General features: G+C 48.4%; 1 protein-coding gene across 1 annotated transcript; it reads right to left on the bottom strand.

Annotated features, from left to right (window-relative positions):
• Positions 1 to 2,128: 2,128 nt before the first annotated feature.
• Positions 2,129 to 2,596, bottom strand: LOC138363384 (uncharacterized). Its single transcript, XM_069322420.1, has one exon. It carries the CDS (start codon positions 2,594 to 2,596, stop codon positions 2,129 to 2,131), a length of 468 nt encoding a protein of 155 aa, XP_069178521.1.
• Positions 2,597 to 13,419: the final 10,823 nt, after the last annotated feature.

Here is a 13,419-nt window from a genome sequence, read left to right as displayed (position 1 = left end):
GGACCATAAGGTACAAAATGAGACATATTAGTGGAGAAGACGGTGTTGGAGGCCCCTCAGGGGGGGAGTGAGGGGAGGATCTCACCCCCTCACGCCCACCTCTCTCACACCCCAGGTGAGGTGTGGGGCGGTGGGCGGCGAGGAGAGTAGTGGTGGGTGAGGGCGGTGGGCGGCCACACACTTTTATATAGTCTCTCCTAAACCAGTGAGAGAGGAGGACAAAGCCGCACTATCGGCCATCAGACAGCAGTGATATCACCCGAGTGTTGAGTGCCACAAGCGCCCACACCTTTGGCACTCACGTCCTCTCTTCCCCCCCCCCCCGCCCTCTTCCTCCTACACTCACAACAAAAACCATTTGTAGTAGCCCTCATTCTCCCCCTCCACCACCACCTGTAGTACCTCCCCCTGCACCGTTGTGGCGCCTCAGCTCACCTGTTGCACCCCCCCTCCCCCCGGGGACCGCTGCGTCAGTAGCTCCACACGTGCTCGGGGGGGGGTGAAGGTGGGGGGGGGGTAATATTGGCGCTGGCAGAACAAGCGTCAGGTGGCACTCTCACTAGTTCACCCTGCATACACACACACTCAGTGCCTCATGCTGGGGGGGGGCAGGTGTTGAGAGTGTGTGTGGTATAGGGGTGAGTGGAGGGCAGGTGTTGAGAGGGTGTGTGGTACAGGGGTGTGTGGAGGGCAGGTGTTGAGGGAGTGTGTGGTATAGGGATGTGTGGAGGGCAGGTGTTGAGGGAGTGTGTGGTATAGGGGTGTGTGGAGGGCAGGTGTTGAGAGTGTGTGGTACAGGGTGTGTGGAGGGCAGGTGTTGAGAGAGTGTGTGGTATAGGGGTGTGTGGAGGGCAGGTGTTGAGAGTGTGTGGTACAGGGTGTGTGGAGGGCAGGTGTTGAGGGAGTGTGTGGTATAGGGGTGTGTGGAGGGCAGGTGTTGAGGGAGTGTGTGGTATAGGGGTGAGTGGAGGGCAGGTGTTGATAGAGAGTGTGTGGTATAGGGGTGTGTGGAGGGCAGGTGTTGAGAGTGTGTGGTACAGGGTGTGTGGAGGGCAGGTGTTGAGAGTGTGTGGTATAGGGGTGTGTGGAGGGCAGGTGTTGAGAGTGTGTGGTACAGGGTGTGTGGAGGGCAGGTGTTGAGGGAGAGTGTGTGGTATAGGGGTGTGTGGAGGGCAGGTGTTGAGGGAGTGTGTGGTATAGGGGTGTGTGGAGGGCAGGTGTTGAGGGAGTGCGTGGTATAGGGGTGTGTGGAGGGCAGGTGTTGAGAGAGTGTGGTACAGGGTGTGTGGAGGGCAGGTGTTGAGGGAGTGTGTGGTATAGGGGTGTGTGGAGGGCAGGTGTTGAGGGAGTGTGGTACAGGGTGTGTGGAGGGCAGGTGTTGAGGGAGTGTGTGGTATAGGGGTGTGGAGGCAACCCGTCCTCTTAAAAAGAACGTCACTTTTGGCTGGTATGCGCGATATGGCTAAATTTGGACGTAATTTGAAATGAAATCGACTCACAAAAGTGACGTTCTGTTCCGTTTTCTATTTGAGTCGTCCGCCTTACGCGCAGAGGTTATAAGAGGACACTTTAAATTCACGTTTTTCATAACGTTTTGAAACTTTATGAGAATTTCCTGCCCACCTAACCTATCAGAGGACCCTTAACTTACTGTTGTTGAAAAAAGAAATCCCAAATTTATTTTAATTTTTTTTTCATTTTCAAATTACGTCCAAATTCGGCCATACGGGCAAACGGCCAAAAGCGACGTTCTTTTTAAGAGGACAGGTTGTCCACGCCGAGGCTGCCACCCGCAGCTCAGCGCGGGCCGTGAGAGTGGTTGTTTTCATGTTAGTCACAAATGGCTTGAAAGGTTTTGTTGGTGACGCGACGGTTTGGTAATGTTGGTGGTGAGGCAGCGTGCATATGTGGTAGTGGTGTGTTGCGGGGGTTAAGCTCTGGCTCTTTGGTTCCGCCTCTCAACTGTCAATTAACTGATATACAGATTCCTGAGCCTACTGGGCTCATATTTATATTTGAAACTGTGTATTGAGTCTGCTTCCACAACATCACTTCCAAATGCATTTAATTTGTTAATTGCTCCGACAATGAAAACATTCTTTCTAATGTCTCTGTGGCTGTAACCATGTTATAACCATGACATGGGAGAACCATGTACCATGTTATAATGTCTATCTTTATTTGCTGTATCAATTCCCATGAGAATTTGGTATATGGTAATCATGTCTCCCCTAAGTTTCTTGTCCTCCAGCGACGTGAGATTCAATTCATGTAACCTTTCCTGGTAATTCATACCTCGTAGTTCTGGAACTAGTCTGGTGGCATACCTTTGAAACTTTTCCAATATCGTCTTGTGCTTGACTTGGTATGGACTCAAAACTGGAGCTACATACTCCGGGACTGGTCTGACGTATATAGTGTGCAAGGTTTTAAATAATTCCTTACACAAGTTTCTAAATTCAGTTCTGATGTTAGCCAGCCTCGCATATACCGCTGATGCTATCCATTTTGTATGAGCTTCAAGAGACAGGTTCAGTGTGATATCAACCCATAGATCCTTCTCTCTGTCCGTTTCTTGGAGGATTTCATCTCCCATTTGGCACCTTGAGTCTGGCCTCCTGCTTCCCCCTCGAGCCTGTCCTCCTCACAGCAGGTCGTGAGCACCCCCCACCCCCCTCCCTTCAAACAACCTGGATAATTATCTAGAAATTTGTGATGATCTGAACGCATATTATGGTCCCAGTAATAGTCTAAATGAACCTTTTGTCTTAAACAGAAATTATTCTCATGTTATAACGCTATTGTATTATAAATCGTTGGTTTAAAATATAACAAGTGTATGCTGAAAACGTTTTCTTTGAGGAATTTTTTTTTGTAAACGGAATTCTCGGGCACACTGAAATAGTTTTAGTATTCCATATTTCACATTATCGTCAGAAATACACCCTATTAACGTAACCAAACATAAAGAAACCTTACCTAACTGAACCAAATTTTAACATAAAGTAACATTAACCTAAAGTAACCTGAGCTTAACCTAACCATGGACAGAGAGTTGATAATAGTACTAATTATATAGTCGTTCCGAAATCATTCCCTTGAGTGGATCAATCCATTCCCAGATTAACATGTTGCCACTTGCCATCTTCCTCTGTCTTAGTCTTCAGCATAATTATTGCATCATCAGCAAACCTTGAGATGAACGATATTCCCTCTGGAAGATCGTTTAATATATATGAGAAACTGGATATGTCCAAGAACTGAACCTTGTGAACCTTGTGAGACTATTAATGACATCTCGCTACTGTGAGATGTCACCTCTCATATTGACTCGTCTTCTGTTGCTCATGCTTCTGTTGCTCATGCTTCTGTTGCTCATGCTTCTGTTGCTCATGCTTCTGTTGCTCGTGCTTCTGTTACTCCTTTATCCACCGAGTACCTAACCTGTTACTCCTGCCTGCTGCTGCAATGTATGCATAAGTCTCTTATGGGAGTGTTTGTCAAAGGCTTTCTGGCAGTTCAAAACTCTACAATCAACTCACTCTTCTCTTTATTGTCAAATTTGTATTCGCCTTGTCATACACTAAATACAGCCCCGCTCCTGTGCCGGGTAAGTCCAATACGGGCTCACCATAGCCCGTGCTACTTGCAACTTTTTGTTCCCAGTAGCTGAATCTAAAACAACAACAACACAACAGCCATGTCATAGAATTCTATTAAACCTGTAGGGCAAGATTTACCATCCCAGAAAATGTACGGGTGATGTGTCCTGGGGTTCCTCCTCTCCAGATGTTCTACTAGTTTTTCCTCATGATCTTCTCCATCACCCTGCATGGTATGCTAGTTAGGGACACTGGCCTGTAGTTCAGTGCCTCCTGACTGTTTACCTTCTTGAATATCGGGTCTACCTTAACTGTCTACACACAGCTAATAATACTACATACTCAGACCACAAGCTCATTGAAGTGCAAACTAGCATTAATAACGGTAGTAGGTCTAAGAGACCCAACAAGCGAGAAGGGGTAGTAAATCAATTCAGTTTCAACAATAAGAGGATCGACTGGGAAAAAGTAAATGTAGACCTTGCAAACATTGAGTGGGAGACGGTCTGAAGCGACCAAACTCCCACACAGGGAATAGCTCAACTGACAGCTGAAGCTTACAAGATCTGCTTTGTAGTGTGTGTGTGTGTGTGTGTGTGTGTGTGTGTGTGTGTGTGTGTGTGTGTGTGTGTGTGTGTGTGTGTGTGTGTGTGTGTGTGTGAATATTTGAATGATCCCAAATCCAAAAAATCACTAAGAATTCCATAACCCGTGACCCATCACTGGCTCCCCCGAGGACACTGTCCCATCACTGGCTCCCTCGAGGACACTGTCCCATCACTGGCTCCCTCGAGGACACTGTCCCATCACTGGCTCCCTCGAGGACACTGTCCCATCACTGGCTCCCCCCGAGGACACTGTCCCATCACTGGCTCCCTCGAGGACACTGTCCCATCACTGGCTCCCTCGAGGACACTGTCCCATCACTGGCTCCCTCGAGGACACTGTCCCATCACTGGCTCCCTCGAGGACACTGTCCCATCACTGGCTCCCTCGAGGACACTGTCCCATCACTGGCTCCCTCGAGGACACTGTCCCATCACTGGCTCCCTCGAGGACACTGTCCCATCACTGGCTCCCTCGAGGACACTGTCCCATCACTGGCTCCCTCGAGGACACTGTCCCATCACTGGCTCCCTCGAGGACACTATCCCATCACTGGCTCCCTCGAGGACACTGTCCCATCACTGGCTCCCTCGAGGACACTGTCCCATCACTGGCTCCCTCGAGGACACTGTCCCATCACTGGCTCCCTCTAGGACACTGTCCCATCACTGGCTCCCTCTAGGACACTGTCCCATCACTGGCTCATAACGTGACCTTATGGCAGGGGGGGAAGGGGGTACCCTGTAATACCCAATGATACCAAGAATTTAAGGAGATACTTGGGGTGCCTCCCGACCCCAGCCTACACCTCCCCCCCTCCCTCCTCCCCCCCATCTTCCCTGTCCTATATATGAGGTAAACCATTATATGGTAGAGTGTACTCGGGTGTGTGGCCAGGCAGGCGGGTGGCGGAGGAGTGTGTAGCTGTTTGCCTTAAATGCCGAGGCAGTGAGAGCACAGGTGCTCCTGTGCTCTGTGTGTGTGTGTGTGTACTCACCTGTTGGTGCCTGCAGGATCGAGCTCTGGCTCTTGGACTCCACTTTTCTAGCCGTTGGTTGTCTACTGCAATGGCGCTTGACCTATTTCTCTATCATACCTGCTTTTAAAGTTATGGATGGACTTAGCCCTCTACAACCTGTGCCTTCAGGTCATTCCATTTACTCACTTCCCTCACGCTAAAGGAAAACTTTCTAACATCTCTATGGTACATCTGAGTCTCAAGCTGCTATCCGTGCCCCCCTTATTCTATTGTTATTCATTGTTAACATTTCCTCTGTTTCCCCCCTTGTCAATCCCTCTTATGTATTTGATACATCTGTATCATGTTCCCTTCCCCCCCTCTCCCTCCTCCTTTCTAACGTCGTCAGGTTTAGTTCCTTCAGTCTGTCTTCGTACTTCATTCCTCGCAGTTCTTGGACGAGTCTCGTTGCAAACTTCTGCACCATTTCGAGCTTCCTAATGTGTTTTTTAAGAGGGGGGGGGGGGCTCCACGATGGGGCGGCATACTCTTAAGACTGGCCTCACACAGGCGGTATACAGTGATCTAAAAGTCTCCTTATTCAAGTTCCTGAAGAATGTTCTGACTTTTGCCAGAGTAGAGTATGTGGCTGACGTTATTCTATTTATATGAGCCTCTGGAGATAGGTTTGGTGTTATGTCCACTCCCAGGTCTTTTTCCCTAGACGTTATAGGGAGGTATTTTCCCCTTCATCGTATATTGGCTCCTGTCCCCATTTCCATCATCTTGCACTTGTTAGTGTTTAACTCTAGCAGTCATTTTTCGTATCATCTCTGCAACCTGTTCAAGTCATCCTGGAGAATCTTACAATCCTCATCTGTCTCAATCCTCCTCATTAGTTTTGCATCGTCTGCAAACATTGACAAAACTGTCTCCACTCCAGCAGTCAAGTCATATACATAAATGAGGAATAGTATGGGTCCCAGCACTGATCCTTGAGGCACACCGATTGTTACTCTACGCCAGTCCGACTCCTCGCACGTCACTGTCACTCTGACACCTGTCAAGTTATTCCTTACCCATGATAGTGCGTTTCCACACTGTGATAGTGTTGCATGATAGTGTGTGTGTGTGTGTGTGTGTGCGTGTGTGTGCTCACCTAGTTGTGCTTATGGGTGTTGAGCTCTGGCTCTTTGGTTCCACCTTTCAACCGTCAATCAACACGCGTACAGATTCCTGAGCCTACTGGGCTCTATCATATCTACATTTGAAACTGTGTATGGAGTCAGCCTCCACCACATCACTGCCTAATGCATTCCATTAACTACTCTGACACTGAAAAAATTCTTTCTAACGTCCCTGTGGCTCATTTAGGTACTCAGTTTCCACCTGTGTCCCCTTGTTTGCGTACCCCCGTGTTAAACAGTTTATCTTTATCAACCCTGTCAATTCCTCTGAGAATTTTTGTAGGTAGTGGTCATGTCTCCCCATACTCTTCTGTCTTCCAGTGTCATGAGGTGCATTTCTCGCAGACTTTCTTCGTAACCCATGCCTCTTAGTTCTGGGACTAGCCTAGTGGCATATCACTGAACTTTTTTCAAACTTCGCCTTGTGCTTGACAAGGTACGGGCTCCATGCTGGGGCCGCATACTCCAGGATTGGTCTTACATATGTGGTATACAAGGTTCTGAATGATTCCTTGCACAGGTTCCTGAAGGCAATTCTGATGTTAGCCAGCCTCGTATACGCCGCAGATGTTATTCTTTTGATGTGGGCTTCAGGAGACAGGGTTGGTGTGATATCAACTCCTAGATCCTTCTGTCTGTCCGTTTCATGAAGGACTTCATCTTCCATTCTGTATCCTGTGTCTGGCCTCCTGTTTCCACTGCCTAGTTTCATTACCTTATATTTACTCGGGTTGAACTTTAGTAGCCATTTGTTGAACCATTCATGCAGTCTGTCTAGGTTATCTTGTAGTCTCATACTGTCTTCCTCCGTCTTAATCCTCCTCATAATTTTTGCATCATCAACAAACAATGAGAGGAATGATTCTTTACCATCTGGAAGATCATTTACATATATAAGAAACAGTATGGGTCCAAGGACTGAACCCTGCGGGACCCCACTGGTAACGTCTCGCCAATCTGATACCTCACCCCGCACAGTGACTCTGCCTTCTGTTACTTAGGTACTCTCTTATCCAATGGAGTACCTTCCCTTTCACTCCTGCCTGCATCTCCAGCTTTCGCACTAGTCTCTGGTGTGGCACTATGTCAAAGGCTTTCTGGCAATCCAAAAATATGCAGTGTGCCCACCCCTCTCTTTCTTGCCTGATCGTAGAATTCAATTAATTCTGTGAGGCATGACTTGCCATCCCTGAAATCATGTTGGTGTTGTGATACAAAGTTCCTTCGCTCCAGATGGTCGACTAACCTTTTTCGCACAATTTTCTCCATTAGCTTGCATGGTATGCAAGTTAGGGACACTGGCTTGTAGTTCAGTGCCTCCTGTCTATCCCCCTTCTTGTATATTGGGACTACGTTTGCTGCCTTCCAAATTTCTGGCAGTTCACCTGTTACCAGTGATTTGTTATACACCATGGAGAGTGGCAGGTACAGTGCTTCTGCTCCTTCCTTTAGTATCCATGGTGATATTACATCCGGGTCTATAGCCATTTGTCACATCCAACTCTAGCAAAAGCTTCCTTACATCTCCACTGGTAATCTCAAATTTCTCAAGTGATGCCTGGTTAATTGTTCCTTCTCTTATCCCTGAAACTTCTCCTTGCTCTAATGTGAAGACTTCCTGGAATTTTATATTGAGTTCCTCGCACACTTCTTTGTCATTTGTAGTGAATCTGTCTGCCCCTATCCTCAGTTTCATTACCCGTTCCTTCATTGTTGTCTTTCTCCTGATGTAGCTATACAGAAATTTGGGATGGGTCTTAGCCTTGCTTGCTATGTCGTTTTCATATTGCCCTTCTGCCTGTCTTCTCACCCTGACGTATTCATTTCTGGCTCTCTGGTAACCTTCTCTGCTCTCCAGTGTCCTGGTATTTCTATAGTTTCTCCATGCTCTTTTACTTTGTTGCTTAGCTAGCCTACATCTCTGATTAAACCATGGGTTTCTCATCTGCATTTCAGTTTATACCTTTTGGGCGGGATAAACTTTTCTGCTGCCTCCTTGCACTTCTGCGTGATGTATTCCATCATGTCTTGGGCCGTCTTTCCCCTTTGTGTGTGTGTGTGTGTGTGTGTGACACATGCACATACACACACACAGTCGTGCAGTCACACCAAAACTCGCTAAACTATAATTGTATATCAAATTCAAATAGGTTAACTTACTAAATCAAACATTGTTTTTAATGTGCAAAGTAGACACAGTATATAGGAAGGAAAGTACTAACGAGTACAGAATGTGAACAAGCCACAGTCTTAGAGGATTTACAAGACAGATGCCAGTGATGTGAGGAGAGGTGTGGCTCGAGTGTTGACGGTCAGTCTTAATAATGCTCTACATATACGTGCCAAAGATGGTAATGGAATCTTAAGCTTTATAATCAGTTCATTGTCTTAGAGTAAATGTCTCAGTGATCCAAGGGAAGGAGACATTGCGTATTTAAACCACACTTTGAGGAGTCTAGTTAAGGATAATGTTCCGATTATAATGCTTGTGATTAGATGATATCTTTGTTATATATGGATGGTTTTGTTGAGCCGCGGTGATGGGTAACTGTCCCTCCACCCACACCACTGCTTCTCCACCCACACTCACTGTCCCTCCACCCACACTCACTGCCCCTCCACCCAGAACCACTGCCCCTCCACCCACACCCACTGCCCCTCCACCACACTCACTGCCCCTCCACCCACACTCACTGCCCCTCCACCCACACTCACTGCCCCTCCACCCACACTCACTGCCCTCCACCCACACTCACTGCCCCTCCACCCACACTCACTGCCCTCCACCCACACTCACTGCCCCTCCACCCACACTCACTGCCCCTCCACCCACACTCACTGCTCCTCCACCCACACTCACCTGCCCCTCCACCCCACCACTGCCCCTCCACCCACACCCACTGCCCCTCCACCCACACTCACTGCCCCTCCACCCACACTCACTGCCCCTCCACCCACACTCACTGCCCCTCCACCCACACTCACTGCCCCTCCACCCACACCACTGCACCTCCACCCACACCACTGAACCTCCACCCACACCACTGCACCTCCACCCACACCACTGCACCTCCACCCACACCACTGCACCTCCACCCACACCACTGAACCTCCACCCACACCACTGCACCTCCACCCACACCACTGCCCCTCCACCCACACTCTCCGCTGCTCCACCCACACTCACTGCCCCTCCACCCACACCACTGAACCTCCACCCACACCACTGCACCTCCACCCACACCACTGAACCTCCACCCACACCACTGAACCTCCACCCACACCACTGCACCTCCACCCACACCACTGAACCTCCACCCACACCACTGCACCTCCACCCACACCACTGCACCTCCACCCACACCACTGCACCTCCACCCACACCACTGAACCTCCACCCACACCACTGCACCTCCACCCACACCACTGCACCTCCACCCACACTCACTGCCCTCCACCCACACTCCGCTGCTCCACCCACACTCACTGTCCCTCCACCCACACCACTGAACCTCCACCCACACCACTGCACCTCCACCCACACCACTGAACCTCCACCCACACCACTGAACCTCCACCCACACCACTGCACCTCCACCCACACCCACTGCCCTCCACCCACACTCACTGCCCCTCCACCCACACCACTGTCCCTTCATCCACACCACTGCCCCTCCACCCACACTCTCCGCTCCTCCACCCACACCCCCTGCTCCTCCACCCACACCCCCCGCTCCTCCACCCACACCCCACGCTCCTCCACCCACACCCCCTGCTCTTTCACCCACACCCCCCGCTCCTCCACCCACACCCCCCGCTCCTCCACCCACACCCCCCCCCGCTCCTCCTCCCACACCCTCCGCTCCCCCACCCACACCCCCCGCTCCTCCACCCACACCCCCCGCTCCTCCACCTACACCCCCCGCTCCTCCACCCACACCCCCTGCTCCTTCACCCACACCCCCGCTCCTCCACCCACACCCCCCCGCTGCTCCACCCCCCCCCCCCCCCCGCTGCTCCACCCAAAGTAATAATAACAAGGACCTTAACAATCCCCAGGAAGGACAAGGACTTAAGATTATATTTAATTAATGGAGCCGTCCATCAGTGTGGTGATGTCAGCCCCGGGGGAGGCTAACTGTCCCATGCGTGGCACCGCCTGGCACGCCACTCTAGTCTCTCACCCGTCATGCCATAAGGGCCACATCCACTCCTCACCCATCTCATTGTTTACATTCTTTTGCTGACGTCACCGCGAGTCCGCTGCGTTTATATATATATATATATATATATAATATATATATATATATATATATATATATATATATATATATATATATATATAATATATATTATACTATATATATATATTTAAGGGGAAGTTCTACAGTCATAGTCCCAGGCCTAAACTTGTCCTCAGACACTGGCGTGTTCTTCCGTTCTCTGGAGAACTTGGTCAACTTTCCCCGGGGTTTTGAAGAACTTTTATATTACTGAAGTGATCAAAGACAAAGTCAGCAATACGATTCGGTCCATTTTAATCAAGAACTCGCCAACGTGGAAGATAGGTTGTATGTACTGGAGTCCATGCAAAGATTGTCATGTCAAGTCCATCGGCCAGACTGGAACATCTTTAGAATCCCGTTTGAGGGAACACCGTTACTGTAGTCAGCCGGCCCAACAGTCCGATGCACTATATCTACACGTCAGTCTTACTGATCATACCAGTAACTGGATTGACTCAAAACGTCTCGCTGGCGGCAGGGACAGTGTTGAAAGACGTTGGATTGAATCAGCCTTGATTAATGTGTCACAATGCTCAATCCTGGTCAATCCTGGTCTTATCAACTCGATTCGTTTTTTAAGTTTTAATATTGCACAAATTTTAAATCTTCAAAGAAGAAACACTAATAGGATTTCCACCTCAGATACAGAGTAATGTTGTCTTAGTCATTGGTTTTTGTTAGGTCATGTCGTTCTCCAGCCCTGCACTCATGTGGCTGTGTGTGTTAGGTTAAGGTTAGATCATGTTCTCCAGCTCTGCACACTTGTTACTTCTGCTTTTTAGGTTTAAAGTGTGTGAAATTGACGTGGTTTCCTTTCAATATAGTATGCCTTGCCTGACCCTCAGTTTTCTATTTGGTAGACGCTCGTTTTCCTCCAATATGGGATAACGCTAATAAAATGCTTGCTACTATTCCCCCTTTGTCTAGGATTTAATATCGTACGTAAGATCAACAAAAGCTTCGCCCCTGAGTGTGTTATCGATTCTCCTTTTTTATACCATTTAGTCTACGCTCACATATATATGTGATCTCTGCTTTGTCAGGCTCCAGTTTCTGTACTACCAGAGGCTTGGTCACGTGTATGAGTAACAGTGGCAGCTGTCAGTGATGAGTGTCGTCGTCCAGACAACATCCTGCCTCACCCTACCCTATATGTATGTATTTTACATATATATATATATATATATATATATTATATATATATATATATATATATATATATATATATATATATATATATATATATATATATATATATGTAAAATACATACACACACACACGTAAGAGGAGACGCGATAACCACCTACAAAATTCTCGGGGGACTTGACAGGGTGGACAAAGGCAAACTCTTCAGCACGGGTGGAACACGAACACGGGGACACAGGTGGAAATTCAGTACCCAAATGAGTCATGGAGACATTAGAAAAAATATTTTATTGTCAGAGTGGATGACAGATGGAATGCACTAGGAAGTGATGTGGTGGAGGCTGACTCATACACAGTTTCAAGTGTAGATATGATAGAACCCAGAAGGCTCAGGAACCTGGACACCGGTTGAGAGGCGGGACCAAAGAGCCAGAGCTCAACTCCCGCAAGCACAAATTTGTGAGTACACACACACACGCACCCATCCTCCGAATTGACAATACGAATATTGACTTCGTTTAATACTAAGTGTAATAAGTACATTTCATTACTTTTATATATATAGTACATAATTGCATTTATGGGGTTATCTTGAGATCTTGAGATGATTTCGGGGCTTTAGTGTCTCCCGCGGCCCGGTCCTCGACCAGGCCTCCACCCCCAGGAAGCACCCCGTGGCAGCTGACTAACACCCAGGTACCTATTTTACTGCTAGGTAACAGAGGCATAGGGTGAAAGAAACTCTGCCCATTGTTTCTCTCCGGCGCCTGGGATCGAACCCAGGACCACAGGATCACAAGTCCAGCGTGCTGTCCGCTCGGCCGACCGGCTCCCTTGTTGCTTTTGCTACATTTACCTTCCCATTTGTATGATAGGGAAATTGGACCATAGTCATTGCTGTAAACAACCGATGCTCGAAAGGCGGGATCCAAGAGTCAGTGCTGGATCCTGCAGACACAATTGGGTGAGTACACACACACACACACACACACACACACACACACACACACACACACATACACATACACATAGACACACACACACACACACACACACACACACACACACACACACACAGCTGAACCTCACATCCCTGGAAAACAGAAGAGTAAGGGGAGACATGATAACCACATACAAAATTCTCAGGGGAATTGACAGGGTGGACAAAGACAAACTCTTCAGCACGGGTGGGACACGAACAAGGGGACACAGGTGGAAACTTAGTACCCAGATGAGCCACAGAGACGTTAGAAAAGAATTTTTCAGTGTCAGAGTAGTTAATAAATGGAATGCATTAGGAAGTGATGTGGTGGAGGCTGACTCCATACACAGTTTCAAATGTAGATATGATAGAGCCCAGTAGGCTCAGGAATCTGTACACCAGTTGATTGACAGTTGAGAGGCGGGACCAAAGAGCCAAAGCTCAACCCCCGCAAGCACAATTAGGTGAGTACACACACACACACCTCTCTTATAAGGGGTTACCCAGCATTGCCAGAATTTGTGTTTTCCCATCTGTCCCATCTATCTATATCCATTCATCTATCCAGCCAACTATCTATTGTCTACCTCCCTGTCTCTGTATGCCTCTTGATCTGTCTCTGTCCGTCTGGACCTTTTCTCTGACTATCTC

This window comes from Procambarus clarkii, chromosome 1 (genome assembly GCF_040958095.1).
Source record: "Procambarus clarkii isolate CNS0578487 chromosome 1, FALCON_Pclarkii_2.0, whole genome shotgun sequence".
Classification (NCBI taxonomy): domain Eukaryota; kingdom Metazoa; phylum Arthropoda; class Malacostraca; order Decapoda; family Cambaridae; genus Procambarus; species Procambarus clarkii.
The sequence above is the reverse complement of the archived record's forward strand: the minus strand, read 5'-3'. Positions and strand labels throughout refer to the sequence as shown.